The sequence below is a fragment of the Salmo salar genome, chromosome 15 (assembly GCF_965601325.2).
Source record: "Salmo salar chromosome 15, fSalSal1, whole genome shotgun sequence".
NCBI lineage: Eukaryota > Metazoa > Chordata > Actinopteri > Salmoniformes > Salmonidae > Salmo > Salmo salar.
Genome location: NC_138305.1, coordinates 79,407,402 through 79,426,383, shown reverse-complemented (window position 1 = coordinate 79,426,383; position 18,982 = coordinate 79,407,402). Strand labels below are relative to the sequence as shown.

Below are 18,982 nucleotides of genomic sequence, written 5' to 3'. Positions count from 1 at the left end.
CTCCAGGCAGGCTAAAGTAGTTGAACCCAGGTCTGCTGCCACCACAGCTTGTAATAATAGTTATAATAACATTGTAGTTCATTAGTTGGTTCCTTCTTTGATCATGACTGTTTTAGTGAAAAGGTGTGGCAAAAATATGAGATATGACTTATGGGGGTCATGACCTTGTGTTGACCTCTGAACTCTGTCTCCATGGCAGCATGTGATGCCGGGCGCTGGGGGGCGGACTGTGCTAACATGTGTGAGTGCCCGGGCAGCGATGGCAGCTGTGACCTCATCACGGGGCAATGTCGCTGTGAGGCGGGCTACACGGGACCCCGCTGCCAACAGAGTAAACACTTACAGTATATATCCTTGTGTGTGTATGCTTGTGCACGTTCATGTATGTGTGTCGATTTGTGTGTAACTGTACATACACTAGCTGGGTTGGGGACAATGCCTAGCAGGAAAAAGTGTTTTAGTTTCTCTCTGCGCTCTCTCTCTCTCTCTGCCCTGGCACTGCCACAGAGTGCCCAGAAGGCTCCTTTGGCATAGGCTGCAGACACAGGTGCCAATGTGCCAATGAGGCGGCCTGTGAGCATGTTAGTGGAGCCTGCACCTGCCTCACTGGTTGGACCGGCACATACTGTGAAAAATGTAAGTGTGTGTTTGAGTGTGTGTTGGATAACTAATTTGATTATCTGAGCATGCCCACATGATATGTTTGGAGGTGTGTAAGGTCGTAATTAATTGACTTACCTGTGTAAATAAAGGTGACATAAAAAAAGTGTGTGTGTGTGTGTGTGTGTGTGTGTGTGTGTGTGTGTGTGTGTGTGTGTGTGTGTGTGTGTGTGTGTGTGTGTGTGTGTGTGTGTGTGTGTGTGTGTGAAGCATGTCCTGACGGCTTCCATGGGCTGGAGTGTCAGCAGCAGTGTCAGTGTTCTAACGGGGGCCGATGTGACCACCTGACGGGTGCCTGCCACTGTCCAGACGGCTGGGTCGGACCACAATGCAACATCAGTGAGTTCCATTGGCTTAGGTCCTCTATGCAAATTCCATCCTGCCCACCCATGCACACATCCACCCACCCATGTATGCATACACATACAGAACACACGGCAGGTAGCCTAGCAGTTAAGAGCGTTGTGTCTGTAACCAAAAAGTCACTGGTTTGAATCCCTGAGCCGACTAGGTGCCCTTGAGCAAGGCACTTAACCCAAATTGCTCCTGTAAGTTGCTGTGGAGAAGAGCTTCTGCTAAGCACACAAATGAATTATGTTAGTAACCGTATGAGATCTGTTCTATTGCATTAAAGTTTATTTAAGATACTTTCAATAGTTCAACTCCGCACCGTAATCAGATTGTTTTAATTTCTCCAATAATTAAATGTTCCACTAACATCACATTAAGAGTTGTTTGTGTGAGAAAATGTTATGGAACCCCCCTTTATAAGAGATTCTCTGGTACGTTTGTATACTTTTTAGCCAGTCGTTCTGAAAGTAATGCTCACGAGACAAAAGTGGTCCCCAAAAATGTATTACTACGTCACATATGTGCAGATATGTTCACTGTCATTGCTCTGCACTGCATCTCAGTGTTAGAGGTGACACTACAGACCCTGGTTTGATCCCGGGCTGTATCACAACCGGCTGTGATCGGGAGTCCCATAGGGCAGCGCACAATTGGTTAAATAAAAATAAATAAATGTGGCATTGAATAATCCCCTGGATCACTATAGTCATTTTTCAGCTCTGACTGGTAATGGGGTGCCAGGAGGGCCATTCTTAGTGAATTGGAAGCCCCAGGTAGAGGCCAGTCTGAGGCCCCTGCCTAGAGCCGCCTCTAGGCTTTTGGGGGCCCTTAGTAAGATTTGGTTGTCTAATGGTAAGTCTGAGGAGGGCCCACAAAGAATGTGCCTGTGTGTGTGCGTGTGTGTGTGCCTGTGTGTGTGCCTGCCTGTTTGTGTGTGTGCGCCTGTGTGTGTGCCTGTGTGTGCCTGTGTTTGTGTGGAGAGCCGAGCATGGAACACAACTGTCACAACACCCTTTGTATCTGTATACAGTTACAGTATGTTATGGCTGTTTTCGTTCCCCCTGACTTTCTGTGCCCTGTTCCTGTGGTAGCATGCCAGGCAGGGTGGTTTGGCCATGGGTGTGAACACACCTGTGAATGCCGTAATAATGCCACCTGTGACCCTGTGAGTGGGCAGTGCCAGTGTACGCCAGGGTGGATCGGCCCCAGCTGTGAGAAAGGTACTGTCAGTGTGTGTGTGTGTACATGTGGGGGTTCGTAGGTCATTCCCCCAAGAGCGGTACTGTACTTTGGTTAAAATAAAAACAATTTATTTAACCTTATCTTAACATTCTGTCATAAAGAGCACGTTTCACTTAATTAAAAAACATGTTTTCCCATCTCAAGTGGTAAAAAACAGGCTATAGGAATTGCCAATGAAAATGTGTATTGTTTGTGTATTGTAGAAATGTATATATATATATGTGTGTGTGTGTGTGTGTGTGTGTGTGTGTGTGTGTGTGTGTGTGTGTGTGTATATATATATATATGGTATAAAAATAAAATAATATTAACTGCCAGTTAAGTCCCAATTCAAGTAACAGAGTTGACCATAATAGGATTGACATTGCATCTTAAATCAGCCTGTCGTGTCCTGACCAGCAGGTGGAGTAGGTGTACAAGTGTTGGTCAGGGCGTGGCAGAAGAAGTTGGGTTTTCTTTGTTCTGTCTAGGTTAGGTGTTTCTATGTAGAGGTAATTGGGGTGGACTTCCAATTGAAGGCAGCTGTGTGGTGTTTCCTTTGATTGGAAGTCCTATATTAGTTGGGTGTGTTTGTCTGTGTGTTGGTGGGGAATTGCTGTGAGCACTGCTTTTTTTTTTGGTTTAGCCTGCTACACTGTCATACCATGAGTACTGTTCATTGTTTTGTTTATTGGTTTTTTCAGTGGATGTTTTACTCCTTTTTTTTAAATAAAAAATATGAGCATCCATATTCCCGCTGCGCCTTGGTCGTCCTTTCATCAGCACCATGGATTATGTGACAGAATTCCCCACCAACACAGGACCAAGCAGCGGAAGAATTCTGGCAAGGACTGGGGAACACATCGGGTAAGGGAGACCGAGAGGCACCCCCAAGAAATTTTTAGGGGGGGGGGGGCACAAGGGCTGTGTGACGGGGCAAGATTGGAGACCCAGGCCAGCGCCCCGTACCCCTGTTAAAAGTAAACAGACTGGACAGGTCCCGTGCGTTGGGGTAGGTGCCATGGTAAGGCCTGGTATTTTTAGGCCAGTAGGCTTAATACCAGCACCCCCCACGTGCCAGGGGAGAATAGGCATCGAGCCAGCACCGGAGATGCCAACCCTGCGCTTAAGACTGCCAGTGCGCCTCTACGGTCTGGTGTTTCCTGTCATACGCACTAGCCTTGAGGTGCGTGTTCCCAATCTGGTACGCCCAGTGCCAGCACCACGCACTAGGCTCCAAGTACGTAAACCCAGCCTCGCCAGTCAACAGTCGCCAGAGCTGCCCGCCAGTCAACAGTCGCCAGAGCTGCCCGCCAGTCAACAGTCGCCAGAGCTGCCCGCCAGTCAACAGTCGCCAGAGCTGCCCGCCAGTCAACAGTCGCCAGAGCTGCCAGACCGCCCTGAACTGCCGGACCGCCCTGAACTGCCGGACCGCCCCGAGCCGCCAAACCGCCCCGAGCCGTCCCGAGCCGCCGGACCGCCCCGAGCCGTCCCGAGCCGCCGGACCGCCCCGAGCCGTCCCGAGCCGCCGGACTGCCCCGAGCTGCCTCCAACATAGGTGGGTTGGGGAGGGGGGGTGTAGCACAGTGCCGTCGTTGACGGCAGCCACCTTCCCTTCCTGTAGTTAGGGGGACATTTTCGGGTTGTTTTGGGTGTTTTGTGTTTTTTTTCTTTTGAAGGTGCATTCGGGGTCTGCACCTTTAGGGGGGGGTAATGTCACGTCCTGACCAGCAGGTGGAGTAGGTGTACAAGTGTTGGTCAGGGCGTGGCAGAAGAAGTTGGGTTTTCTTTGTTCTGTCTAGGTTGGGTGTTTCTATGTAGAGGTAATTGGGGTGGACTTCCAATTGAAGGCAGCTGTGTGGTGTTGCCTTTGATTGGAAGTCCTATATTAGTTGGGTGTGTTTGTCTGTGTGTTGGTGGGGAATTGTTGTGAGCACTGCTTTTTTTGGTTTAGCCTGCTACACTGTCATACCGTGAGTACTGTTCATTGTTTTGTTTATTGGTTCTTTTTCAGTGGATGTTTTACTCCTTTTTTTGAAATAAAAAATATGAGCATCCATATTCCCGCTGCGCCTTGGTTGTCCTTTCATCAGCACCATGGATTATGTGACACAGCCATAAATCCCCTTGTGACAGGGGGGATGTAAGCGTGTTGTGTGCATCAGGAAGGGACATGCAAGCTTAACATTTTTATTATTTTTTATATTCTATCCTGTATCTATGGGTAACAGGGTTGATGTGTTATGCTTGATGCGCTGTTTTCCACCATAAAACCCCAGAAAATTGCCAAAAAAGCTGAAATAGCTCACCTGCTTTTACACTATGATTTTACTGTTATGTTTTCAATGTTTCTTTTCAATAAAAATAGGAATGGTTTCACCATATTAAAATGAGAGTTCAGTTTTTATAACAGGGTTGGTCTTAAAATGAGATGGAAATTAATCACTTATCACATGAAAATAAATTATATTCTTCAGAAATTACTTTTTCAAAGCAACAAAAATAACTACAGCTTTACAATGATGGGGAAAACTTGGCAAACGTTTGGGGTTAAGTGAGTTAGTCTTCCTAGAAGTTGTGAAAATGCAGAATTTTGGCACTTTAGCAAGTCTTGATTCATATTCAAAATGTGATATATTGAATTTCCATGTGGTGTTTGCTGAAAAGGCACCTCATTTAATATAACAGGCTTTTAAAATTCCATTTTGGTGGACAATTTCGACTTAAAATATCAATGCATGTGTGCCTGCGTAACAGAGAATGTATTATTTTGCCTACAAAATTGGAAAGTACATTTGAAAAGCAGGCTTTATTTAGCTGCTTTTCAGTCCTCCACATCTGTACATTTCATTGAAGAAATAATGAGCGTCCTTGAGGCTAAGTAATGGTAGTATTCCCTCCCGTTCCAAAGACTATACATACAGGACAGTGGCTGCACCCTGATTCTCTACCCTTCTCCCTAATGTGTGCAGTCATTCACTCCCCATAAAGGATTGAAATTGAACAGACTATACATACAATACAGTGGCGGCGCTTTGATTATCTTCCCTTTCCCCTGAAGTGTGCACTCAACTTTTTCACTCCACTTCATGGATCAAAATGGAATGGACTTATGTACGTTTGAAATATGGTGGAATCTAGCTTGTGTTTACGCGATGTGTATCTTACTTTCAGAATGTGTAGAAGGCTTTTATGGACAAGACTGCCAGCATCACTGCCTGTGTCAGAACGGAGGGGTGTGTGATCAGTTCTCTGGGCGCTGCTCGTGCTCCAATGGGTGGACTGGGGCAGCCTGCGAACTGGGTAAGTGTTGGATCAACTTCCAGGACCAAATAGGGAAGAAGGGGGGTTGAGAGATTTCCAATGCACTTAGGCCCTCTACAATGGTTAAAGGGATACTGCGAGATTCTGGCATTTAAGATCCTTTGTTCTACTCACCGAAAGTCCGATGAACTCGTGGATACCATTAGTATGTCTCTGCGTTCTATATGAAGGAAGTTACCGGTTTGCGTTTGCGCAATTACTGAAAGTCTACAGGGACGGTAAATGCCAGAATCTCGCAGTATCCCTATAACGCAATAGCAGATAACGTTATAACTTGTCATAATGCAATAACTTTTTAACAGGGTAATGTAATAAGTTGTCAGATAATGTAGGCTAATAAACATGTCGAACAGATGTGATATTTTTTCCCCACTGTAATAAGTTACTGTGTTATCCTGTGGTTAATTACGTTATTAGGTGAGTAACAACTTTTTGGATGAATAATTCACTTCAAACGGATCATGTGATATTCCAAAATCACTGTCTTTAAGATGTATAAAATGTAGTTTAAAGGTGATTCGCTGATCTGTCCACTATATGTGCTGGCTAGACCTAGTTACAACTATGCGTACCATGCAGACACCATATAATAAGTCCTTAATAGAAGTCTGAGTTCAACCTCCTGTATGTGCCACTCCCCCTCCCGTTGTCCCTGTGTCTCAGCACATTTTCGAACAATGGCTGCAATAAAGTGGTTCTTCTAATCACAAAAGCTTGTGGTAGTGTAGATGTGAGCCATCAAAGGTCAATTCACAGTTCTTACCTGAGCATTTACAGTGCATTCGGAAAGTATTCAGACTCCTTCCCTTTTTCCACAATTTGTTACGTGATATTTCCTCTTTTACGTTTTTAATACATTTGAAAAATGATATGCATAGGTGTCCGAGCTGTGTGCTAGTAGTTTAAAACAGACACCTCGGTGCGTTCAGCATGTCAACCTTTTTTATTATGTTTTGAATGGCATCCGAATAGCAAGTCAGTTGGTGTGATAAACAAATACATTTACTGTAAGTAGGCTTTACCTAACAAGGGAAGTGGGTTATGGAGGAAGCAAAAGAGAGAAACCATATCATTTGTTGTGTCATTTCTTACCAACAGGCTGTGGGAAAAATTTAAATTACAGACTGTTTTAAACAGAATAAAACAAGTATCGGAATTGAGAATGTTGATGCCAAACAATGCAGGTCTGTGACATGAAATAGTCTAACACCTCACACACTGAAGGGTGACAACTTGAGAGGAGCAAACTGCTCCAGATAAAACATGCTCTTACCAGGATCTAATCTTCTCATTCTCCCCTTCATCTTTAATGTTGGCATTCAACCCCAGTGTTTGACCATAGAAGTTGCTTTAAGTCTATTGCTCGGATGTGTACCAGTACAGCTCTCTCATCATTGCCTCTTGTGTGTGACGTCTTCTTTCAAAACTCAATGTTTTCGAGAGAGAAGCTACATTATGGCTAAACTTGTCACAAAAATCAGATTATGTAGTACAAAATAAAAAATCTAATACATCGAACATCTTCCTCCGCAAGGCAGCTGAATCAACGATCTTGTCCTCCTGGAGTTCTTTTGTTACATGGGGACTTGTTCACTTCTTCATGAGTCCAGATTGTAGAGGGGTCATCCGCATAGAAGAGCTCAAGGAGCAAAGTGAAACTGTATCATTTGTGCTATATCCAAGACCGGTGTGGAGGGTCACCTGCTTGTGAGAATCACCAACGTGAACTGCCTGAATTTCACTGGTGTATTTACAAAACTTTGGTTTTAGAAGTTGGGGGGAAATAATTATTATAATTTGTTTTATCCAGTCGGATAAACACTCCAAACAGCCTACCTGACTGCTCGGAGGCGTCTGCATGGTCCTAAAGCACACCTGTTTCAATATGCTTTGTGTTGTAGTCACGACAAACAAAGATATATAGTTAAGCAAACTTTACTAGGCATGTTGTCAACCAGCACATCCAGTACACGAATAAGGTAAGTAACAATTGGTTTCCATTTCCTGTGTAACATCAATATGAGTAACATCAATATTGCTACATGTTCTCAAAGGCAGACTCCACCTAACTTTGGCTTGTAGTCCATGTCTGCAATAAACTGGAATGTGAACTGAATGTTTGTTTAATGTCTCTGACTGTCCATTACATTATTATTATTTTTACCTTCACACAAAGTCTTTCAGGTGTATAGGTCTTCGGACGGCCCTACCAAGCCTTGTGTGGGGAGTGTTGATTACGTCAGGAGGTGCTTGACCTGAGATGTTTGGATCTTCTTGTTGAGGTGCAGCGTTCACCTCTAGGTTGCGTTGGGCGTCAGCTAGTGCTCTGTTTACTGGCTCTGTGCCAGGCTCCTCAACAGTGGGGAAATCCTCCTCTATTTCTCTGCTCTTCCTCAGGTGTCTCCTGTTCCTCCTGAAGACTTGTCCCTGTTCTGTCTTTACCTCGTAGGACCTTTGCTCAACAGGTCTGACTACTGTGGCCCTCTGCCACCACTGTTTCTGTCCTGTGAGTGGCTGAACTCTCACCCTGTCATCTCGTTGCAGCTCTGTGAGATCCTTAGCAGAGGTGTCGTAGTACTTTGCCTGTTTCTGCTGTCTTTCTTTGAACTTCTCCAGTTGACAGTTTGCCATCACCGGTCCCAGAAGGTTTTCACTCATTATAAGTAGTGTCTTTTTATGTCTTCCCATGAGTGCCATTGCAGGGCTGCTGTCTGTTCCTTGTGACAGGGTATTTCTGTGATCCAGCATGGCCAGGTATGGGTCAGCACCTGCTCTCTTTGCTTTTGCCATCAGTCTTTTGGCTATTTTCACTGCTGAATCCACTTTCCTATTACTTTGTGGGTATCCTGGAGACGATGTTTTGTGTGTAAAGTCCCAAGCCTTGCTGAAACTTCAGAACTCGTCTGAAGAGTACTGGGGACCATTGTCTGAGTAAAGGATGTCAGGTATCCCATAGCGTGCAGAGCGTGTCTTCGGTTTTCGAATGACCGTTTTCGACTGTGTGTTCTCCAAATGGTCTACTTCCCAGAAGTTGGAGAGATAATCAACTGTGACCATGTAGTCTCTGTCATTGAACTGGAACAGGTCAGTCCCTATTTTTTCCCAGGGACGCTTTGGTGCTTCGTGTGGCCTCAGCGTCTCTTTCTGCTGCTTCACATCCCATGCAGTGCAGGTGCTACATTGTGCCATATATCTTCTCAGCTGTGCATTCATGCCTGGCCAGTAGTCACACTCGCGAGCTCTTCTCAGACATCCCTCGATTCCTATGTGTGAGAAATGGATTGTCTGCATTATCTCTGACCTGAGGGCAGTAGGCACAGCGACTCGCTCACCTCTGAAGATTACTCCATTTTGCACACTCAGCTCATCTCTGTTGGGAAAATACATAGCTACTTCCAAGGGTACATGTTCTTTCACTTCAGGCCACCCCTGCAGGATCACATTTTTCAGTGTCTGGAGCTCCCGGTCCAGCTCAGTGGCTCTCTGGATGGCCTTTAGTCTCTCGCTTGACACAGGGAGGAAGTGTATCATATTAATTGATTCCACATCGACCTCCACGTGGCCTCTGTTGTCTTGTTCTGTGAGGTACGCCCTGCTCAGGGAGTTGGCCAGCACCACATGTTTACCCGGAACGTATCGGAGACTGACCTTGTAGTTTTGGAGTCTCATGAGCATGCGTTGTAGTCTTTTTGGTGCGCTGAGGAGAGGCTTTGTCATGATGCTCTCTAGAGGTTTGTGATCTAACTGCACTTCCACAGTTCGTCCATATGTGAATTGGTGGAACCTCTCCATGCCAAACACCACTGCAAGCAGCTCCTTCTCTATCAGTGCATACACTTTTTCAGTCTTTGTCAGGGCTCTGCTGGCATGTGCTATTGGTTGTACTCCCTGCATCAAGGCTGCTCCTAACCCACTCTCTGAAGCATTACATTGTAGTACAAACTGCTCTGTTGGGTTGTAGTATTTCAGCACAGGGGTCTGTGCACTGGTATCCCTGATTTAATTGAAAGCCTGTTCATGTCTCTCTAACCACTCCCACAGTGAGTCCTTGTGTTAGCTGTCGCAGTGGCTCGCAGAGCTCCGTGGCGTGGCTGCAGAACTTGGCTAGGTAGTTTACCATGCCCAGGAAGCACTGCACCCCATGCACATCTGTAGGCCTAGGCGTCTGTCTGATGGCTGTCACTTTTCCTGGGTCCACTTTCAACCCCTCTGATGTTAGCAGGTGGCCAATGTAAGGCACTTCCTTCAGCCTGAGCTGCAGCTTCTCCGGATTCAGCTTGATATTGAGCTTCCTGCATCTGTCCAGGAGCATTCTCAGGTTTTTGTCATGGACCAGAGTCGTCGCTTCATCGTTGTCTCCTTCTCCCACAATCAGAATGTCGTCTGCAATGATTTTGACTCCTGGAAGAACTTCCATTGCCTGGTTCAACTTCCTCTGAAAGATCTCTGGGGCTGGACTGATTCCCATTGGCATGCTCAGCCACCTATAGCGTCCCATGGGAGTAGAGAAGATGGTGATTCCTCCTCCAGTTCCACATGCCAAAATCCCTTTTTACATCACAAACAGAGAACACGTGTGCTCTGTTCAGATCTGGCAGCACTTCTTCAATAGTGAGAAGTGGGTAATGGCTCCTCTTGAGCACCTTGTTGAGAGGTTTTGGATCAATACACACTCTTAGATTTCTAGACAGTTTCTTCACTACGATCAGGCTGCTAATCCAATCTGTGCTTTTTTCAGCTGATTTTATCATCCTTCTTTTCTCTAGACCACTGAGCTCCTCTTTGTGGTTTATATAGTGCTATTGGCACTCTTCTCTTTGGCAGCTGGACGGGCTCCACTCGCTCACCCACTTCCAGCTTCAGTTTGCCGGGTAAGCATCCATCTCCCTGGAATACATCAGAGTACTCCTGTTTAATTTGCTCTTTAGTCCAGGATCCTGTTGTTTTCTCGATGGCCAGGATGTTGTGATGCTGCACAGTAATCAACTCCATTGCCTGGATAGCCTTACTGCCTAGAATGGGCCTGTGCACGTTCTTGTTGACGACAATGAACTCAAATCGGTAGGTTTTCTTATTGTGTGGATTGATCACTTTAAGTGTAGACTTCCCCAGTGGCGTCAGAGTACTCTTGTTAAACAGCACCGATACCTGACTGCAGGGCTCTAGGTGACTGGCTTTTGTGAGGTTTGCAGGGATAACATTACAACTAGCACCACAATCTAGCTGAAATCTGACTGACTTTTTGTTGACCAGCATGGTTGCAAAGAGAGCTGCATTGGGGTCTGTGGTTTTGTTCTGTACCACGTTGATGCTCTATGACTTTGGCCCTAGTGTGATGCAGAGAACATCTTCACCGCTCTCTGAGTCAGCTGATGCATTTTCCATTGCCAGGACTGTTTCTCTTGCTGATCTCTGCACTTTTGCAAACTGTTGAGAAGTGATTGTTTTTTCCACAGGATTGACATTTTTTTCCATGGGCAGGGCATTTTTCCTTTTTTCTCTCATGTGTCCATCCACAGTATCTGCATTGTATAATGCTCTGTCCCTCAGTAAGGGTCTCCTCTCCCTCTGTCACTCTGTAGGGTCTTCTCTGTCTCTCTGTAGGGTCTCCTCCCCCTCTCTGTCACTCTGTAGGGTCTCCTCTCCCTCTCTGTCCCTCTGTAGGGTCTCCTCTCCCTCTCTGTCCCTCTGTAGGGTCTCCTCTCCCTCTCTGTCCCTCTGTAGGGTCTCCTCTCCCTCTCTGTCCCTCTGTAGGGTCTCCTCTCCCTCTCTGTCCCTCTGTAGGGTCTCCTCTCCCTCTCTGTCCCTCTGTAGGGGTCTCCTCTCCCTCTCTGTCCCTCTGTAGGGGTCTCCTCTCCCTCTCTGTCCCTCTGTAGGGTCTGCTCTCCCTCTCTGTCCCTCTATAGGGTCTGTTCTCCCTCTCTGGTCCTCTGTAGGGTCTGTTCTCCCTCTCTGGTCCTCTGTAGGGTCTCCTCTCCCTCTGTCCCTCTGTCGGGTCTCCTCTCCCTCTCTGTCCCTCTGTAGGGTCTCCTCTCCCTCTCTGTCCCTCTGTAGGAGTCTCCTCTCCCTCTCTGTCCCTCTGTAGGGTCTCCTCTCCCTCTCTGTCCCTCTGTAGGGTCTCCTCTCCCTCTCTGTCCCTCTGTAGGGTCTCCTCTCCCTCTCTGTCCCTCTGTAGGGTCTCCTCTCCCTCTCTGTCCCTCTGTAGGGTCTCCTCTCCCTCTCTGTCCCTCTGTAGGGTCTCCTCTCCCTCTCTGTCCCTCTGTAGGGTCTCCTCTCCCTCTCTGTCCCTCTGTAGGGTCTCCTCTCCCTCTCTGTCCCTCTGTAGGGTCTGTTCTCCCTCTCTGTCCCTCTGTAGGGTCTGTTCTCCCTCTCTGGTCCTCTGTAGGGTCTCCTCTCCCTCTCTGTCCCTCTGTAGGGTCTCCTCTCCCTCTCTGTCCCTCTGTAGGGTCTCCTCTCCCTCTCTGTCCCTCTGTAGGGTCTGCTCTCCCTCTCTGTCCCTCTGTAGGGTCTGCTCTCCCTCTCTGTCCCTCTGTAGGGTCTGCTCTCCCTCTCTGTTCCTCTGTAGGGTCTCCTCTCCCTCTCTGTCCCTCTGTAGGGTCTCCTGTCCCTCTGTAGGGTCTCCTCTCCCTCTCTGTCCCTCTATAGGGTCTGTTCTCCCTCTCTGTCTCTCTGTAGGGTCTCCTCTCCCTCTCGCTCTCTTCCTGTGTTAATGCATGCACTGCTACATGCCCTGCACTTTTATGACTTTAGCTCTCTGTCTGGACAGTTCTGTAGCTCTTCCAATCTGTATGCATTTCTCTAAACTGAGATTAGTCTCTCTGAGTAAGCGCTTTGTTAAGTGTGGGTCACACGTGCCACACACAATCCTGTCTCTGATAAGAGAGTCTGTGATTACTCCAAAGTTGCAGGTGGCCACTAGAGTCCTCAATTCAGTGAGATATTTGTCTAAACTCTCATATTGGCCCTGACTTCGCATGAAAATATGATATCTCAATTGTTTCATTTTTCTTGGGATCACAATATGCATCCAGTGCTGCAATTACTTCCTCAACAAAGATATTGTCTTTTGTACTGCCCACACAGTGGGTCTCACAAATCTCTATGCCTTTTTCCCCAATGAGATAATACAGTAGCTGTACAGTAGTCATCAGGTTCATCTCCCATTGTAAGAGCCATGTACAAATTTAATTCCTCTTTCCATCTTTTCCAGGTCAGTGCTAAATTACAATCATCAAAGTCTATTTTTCCCCGAGGTTTCAGTGCATTTTCCATGGCTATTTATTTGTAGAATGGAATGTTAGCTACTCACAAATCTGCTTGTATCCAATAGCCAGCTAGCTTTGATGTTCGGCATGATGACTTGCTTGTAAATGAGGCACTTTTCCAAACTGCCGCCTGGGATGTATTCTTCATTTACATCAATGAGATCCAGATTCTTTTGAGTACCGCTGCCACCATGTTTCAGTATGCTTTGCTTAGTCACAACAGACAAAGATATATAGTTATGCAAACTTTACTAGGCATGTTGTCAACCAGCACATCCAGTACATGAATAAAGTAAGTAACAATTGGTTTCCGTTTCCTGTGTAACATCAATATTGCTACAACACCGTTGCCTCATTTTGTATCACATTCCAATGATAAAACTGGGGGGGACAAAAATACAATTTCAGAATGTGGGGTGCATGTCCCCCCGTCCCCAGTGAAAGTTGCGCCCCTGAGTTCTCTGCAAAGTCAATATGCACGTTGATCTCTTTCCGCAGATTCTCTTTTAATTCTCTCAGTTTGGAGTGTTGGTGTTGAATGTTGTACACGTGTTTCCCCAACTTCTCTTTCCATCCTTTGGAGAAGTCCTACAGTAGAATATGCAGTGTGCCACAGACCTTTTCTTTAACTGTCAAATGTACAGTGAACTTATCCATGTTTCCCTCTTTGTTTTTCCTTTTCTCTCTCTTCAGGTTTGTTTTTCCACTCAAACCACCATGTCTGCTCACCAGCATCAAAGTCAGATGTTTTAAGCTCTTTTGCTTGGCAAAGGGAGCACTCTGTGTACATGCACTCTTTCTTCAGGTTCTCACAGCACAAAGTCTCAATTAGGTTCTCATTGTTGCTTCAGCTGATCTGTAGTTTGTCCGCCATGAACTAGAGGTTGGCGTGGGTTTTGCAGAGGCATGTGTCCCTATCCTGGACTGTTGGCTTGACAACCCAAAAAGGACGTATTTTGCGGAATTCATAGAAGGACATTTTAATCTCTGAATAAAATTCTGGAAAAGGTTCTGAATTTTGCCATTCAAGAAGCGCTTCTGCTTTTCTTTCTTGTGTGTTCTTTTTCCCTGTTGTTGCTCTACTGTTGACATCACTTTCATAGAATCTAGTGATTTTCTCTTCTGTGGCAGTGCTAATCATGTTACACTGCTCTTTCCTATAGTATTGAAGACTTGTTGGCCTGTTTCCATTTGCCCTCATTTCTTTTGCTGAAAATCCAAATTCTCTGTTTGTGTCTTTGATCAGGCCATACTTTCTCAGGATGTTGCCTCTGAGCATTTTTGAAGCCACTTGTTTGTCCTTGGCACAGCGCCTTTTTTGATACTTTTGCTTTAACTCTGCAATGATGGCATTTTGAAACAATAAAATCCTTTTCAAGTTATTCGGAGTTCCCTTCATTTTCTGTTTTGACTTTGTCTTTGGGGAATATTGTCTCTCCATTTTCTTCATCAGTTGATCATACCTGTTTTGGTATTTCTCAGTTTTCCGTTATGCTTTATCAAGTTTGACATTTGTCATGCAAAGATTTCTGTTTTTGAGCAACCTCTTCCGAACTTATTCCTTCTATCAAGTATTCAACTTCTCATTCCTGTTGCAGATGATGAGGAAGGGGTATCAGGGTGTGCATCAGGGGCAGGTAAGTTAGGGGCAGGTATGATGGCCTCATGTTCTGGCTGCAAGTCATCTGGTGAATAAGGTGTTGTGTTACCTGATAGGTAGGTCGCAATTGCAAATGTTCTCTTTAAAGTCTGTCTTCTATTCCGTTGGTTGCATTTCCATTGCCATCTCTTGCTTCTTTGTTCTCACTTTGTAAGCTCAGAGATAGATTTCACTTCTCCCTTCAGTTTTTTCTTCCAGTATCTCTCCCTGTCTTTTTGCAGATGTTCTTAAAGGATCGTTTTTTATTTTGTTTCTATGTCTGTGACCTCTGTGCTGTTTTATGTGGAATCTTCTAAAAACAAAGAAAAATACAACTTAGGTTTTCCAATTGTGCACACCTTGGAGCATTTTCTAGATTAAAGGAATTTAAAACATGATTAAATAAGCCTAAAGTTAAAAAAAGTAAAAAGTAATAACATAATGGATTTTTGTCATTTCCACCACGTTCTGTAGTTTCCACCACAGTTAAGTTTGTGATGAAAATGACTGTGATGGAAATTATGCTTCTACTGTTTTTGGAGAAAAATGACAGACTGCTTAGCATGCTTTGGCTAGTATTACAGCTAGCATATAGTTTACATAAAATATATTTAAAAAATAAAAATTCTACCACAAATTAAAGAAATCTATAGCCTGTTTTGGAAATGACTGACAATAAAAATATTCTCTACACAAGTAATATTTACCTAGATTTTTCTTCAACTTCTGGACTTCACTTCTGGAACAACTGTCTCCTGCAGCCATGTGCTTCAGTGTCACAATAAGTTTCCATGGTAACTAAGTTAACATTCTCATGACAAAACTTTATTAATGAGGAATTCTTCCTGTCTCTCTCTCTCTCCCTAGAGTGTGCCCATGGCTGGTTTGGGGTGGACTGTGCTCAGCCCTGTGAGTGTTTGAATGGTGGTGTGTGTGACCGTCACATTGGAGAGTGCAGCTGTGGCCCAGGCTGGGTAGGACAGCACTGTCAGACAGGTAAGGAATAAGAATCCTAACCATGTTACCGTAAAATGACATTCTCCAAGATGGCGAAGCAGCAAGATGTGTTTGTCCCGTGTTTTGTCCCGTGTAAGTATTCAGATTTATTTTAGATTTTTTTTTCATTTTTCTGTATACATTTCAATCTCTTTTTCCATTTTCGAAATAAATATACCTTCCTGCAACCCGCCTCAACCAACGTGGTACGGATCTGCTATTTTTTTAGACCTTATAACTGGATCTTCCATCAGAAGCTAGCCTTCAGAAGCTAGCTAGCTAATTAGCTACTAGCTATTTAGTTATTGTTAGCCACTGCTAGCAGTCTTTACCTTTAGCACAGACACCAGCTGCTTTAGCCCGGAGAGCCCGGACAATATCTGCCCTGAGCATATCGGACTGCTTTTCCCCCACTACATCACCGGATTCCTGCCGCAAGCTCTGGACCATTACACCAGATCATCTCAGCTAGCTAGCTGCTACCGAGTGGCTATTGTGGCTAACGCCCTTGTCCAGAAGCAAACACCAGTTAGCCTGGAGCTAGGCCCATTCCCCTGGCTAGCAAACGAAGTACACCAACTACAATACCTCTCTTGCCAATTGGCCTGGACCCTTTGTCGACACGGAGCCCCGCCGATCCATCACAACTGGTCTGCTGACGTATTTCAGCCGATGTGCTCTCAACCGGCCTCTGCATCGTTGATGTCGGTGAGGACCCAGCTACTAGCCCTGGCCCGCTAACTCTCTGAGCGTCGTGTCTCCCGCTCGCCTAGCGTAGTGACGACTGCTGAGCGGGTCCCTGTTTTGTCCATTGCTGCTTATCGGACCATATGATCACTCGGCTACACAGTTGATGCCTACTGGACTGTTCATTAACCTCTCTAGGGTATGTGGGACGAAATCGTCCCACCTACTCAACAGCCAGTGGAATCCCGTGGCGTGATATTCAAATACCTTAGAAATGCTATTACTTCAATTTCTCAAACATATGACTATTTTACACCATTTTAAAGACAAGACTCTCGTTAATCTAACCACACTGTCCGATTTCAAAAAGGCTTTACAACGAAAGCAAAACATTAGATTATGTCAGCAGAGTACCCAGCCAGAAATAATCAGACACCCATTTTTCAAGCTAGCATATAATGTCACATAAACCCAAACCACAGCTAAATGCAGCACTAACCTTTGATCTTCATCAGATGACACTCCTAGGACATTATGTTATACAATACATGCATGTTTTGTTCAATGAAGTTCATATTTATATCAAAAACCAGCTTTTTACATTAGCATGTGACGTTCAGAACTAGCATACCCCCCGCAAACTTCCGGTGAATTTACTAAATTACTCACGATAAACGTTCACAAAAAACATAATTATTTTAAGAATTATAGATACAGAACTCCTTTATGCAATCGCTATGTCCGATTTTAAAATAGCTTTTCGGCAAAAGCACATTTTGCAATATTCTGAGTAGATAGCTCGCCATCACGGGCTAGCTATTTTGACACCCACCAAGTTTGGCCCTCACCAAACTCCGATTTACTATAAGAAAAATTGGATTACCTTTGCTGTTCTTCGTCAGAATGCACTCCCAGGACTTCTACTTCAATAACAAATGTTGGTTTGGTTCAAAATAATCCATAGTTATGTTCAAATATCCTCTGTTTTGTTCGTTACAATTACAACATTTTCTGTCAAGATAGAACTACTAAAGGGGGCGGAGTTGCAATCTACTTTAGAGATAACCTGCAGAGTTCTGTCATACTATCCAGGTCTATGCCCAAATAGTTTGAGCTACTACTTTTAAAAATCCATCTCTCCAGAAATAAGTCACTCACTGTTGCCGCTTGTTACATACCCCCATCAGCTCCCAGCTGTGCCCTGGACACCATATGTGAATTGATTTCCCCCCATCTATTGTCAGAGTTTGTACTGTTAGGTGACCTAAACTGGGATATGCTTAACACCCCGGCCGTCCTACAATCTAAGATAGATGCCCTCAATCTCACACAAATTATCAAGGAATCTACCAGGTACAACCCCAAATCTGTAAACATGGGCACCCTCATAGATATCCTCCTGACCAACTTGCCCTCTAAATATACCTCTGCTGTTTTCAACCAGGATCTCAGCGACCACTGCATCATTGCCTGCATCCGTTATGGGTCCGCGGTCAAACGACCACCCCTCATCACCGTCAAACGCTCACTAAAACACTTCTGCGAGCAGGCCTTTCTAAACGTCCTGGCCCGGATATTGACCTCATCCCGTTTGTAGAGGATGCCCGGTTGTTCTTCAAAAGTGCCTTCCTCACCATCTTAAATAAGCCCCTTTCACCATCTTAAATGTGCCCCTTTCAAAAAATAAGAACAGATATAGCCCTTGGTTAACTCCAGACTTGACTGCCCTTGACCAGCACAAAAACATCCTGTGGCTCACTGCACTAGTTTCGAATAGTCCCTGCGATATGCAACTTTTCAGGGAAGTCAGGAACCAATATACACAGTCAGTTAGGAAAGCAAAGGCTAACTTTTTGAAATAGAAATTTGCATCCTGAAGCACTAATTCCAAAAAGTTTTGGGACACTGTCAAGTCCATGGAGAATAATAGCACCTACTCTCAGCTGCCCACTGCACTGAGGCTAGGAAACACTGTCGCCACCGATAAATCCACGATAATCGAGAATTTCAATAAGCATTTCTCTACGGCTGGCCACGTTTTCCACCTGGCTTCCCCAACACCAGCCAACAGCTCTGCACCCCTCGTAGCAACTGACCCAAGCCACCCCCCCCCCCCCCCCCCCCCGCTTCTCCTTCACCCAAATCCAGACTGCTGATGTCCTGAAAGAGCTGCAGAATCTGGATTCCTACAAATCACCTGGGCTTGACAATCTGGACCCTCTCTTCCTAAAATTATCCGCTGCCATTGTCACAACCCCTATTACCTTTCTGTTCAACCTCTCTTTCATATTGTCTGAGATTCCTAAAGATTGAAAAGCGGCCACGGTCATCCCCCCTCTTCAAAGGGGGAGACACTCTAGACCCAAACTGTTACAGCCCTATATCCATCCTGCCCTACCTTTCTAAAGTCTTCGAAAGCCAAGTGAACAAACAGATCACCGACCATCTCAAATCCCACCGTACCTTCTCCACTATGCAATCCGGTTTCTGGGCTGGTCACGGTGCACCTCAGCCACGCTCAAGGTCCTAAATGACATCATAACCACCATTGATAAAAAACAGTACTGTGCAGCCGTATTCATCGACCTGGCCAAGACTTTCGACTCTGTTAATCACCGTATACTTACCAGCAAACTCAACAGCCTTGGTTTCTCTAATGACTGCCTCGCTTGGTTCACTAATTACTTCTCAGAGTTCAGTGTGTCAAATCAGAGGGCCTGTTGTCCGGACCTATGGCAGTCTCTATGGGGGTGCCACAGGGTTCAGTTCTCGGGCCGACTCTTTTCTCTGTATATATCAATGATGTCGCTCTTGCTGCGGGTGATTCTTTGATCCACCT

The 18,982-nt window shown here is 45.3% G+C and overlaps 1 protein-coding gene across 1 annotated transcript in view; it reads left to right on the top strand.

The window, feature by feature from the left end:
* Positions 1-18,982, top strand: part of LOC106572132 (uncharacterized) — an 84,298-nt gene that overhangs the window by 51,696 nt on the left and 13,620 nt on the right. The window contains exons 18-23 of the mRNA XM_082961499.1: positions 200-331; positions 508-636; positions 871-999; positions 2,103-2,231; positions 5,407-5,535; positions 15,328-15,456. Coding sequence (XP_082817625.1) covers positions 200-331; positions 508-636; positions 871-999; positions 2,103-2,231; positions 5,407-5,535; positions 15,328-15,456 — 777 coding nt within the window. The remainder of the gene's footprint in view (positions 1-199; positions 332-507; positions 637-870; positions 1,000-2,102; positions 2,232-5,406; positions 5,536-15,327; positions 15,457-18,982) is intronic.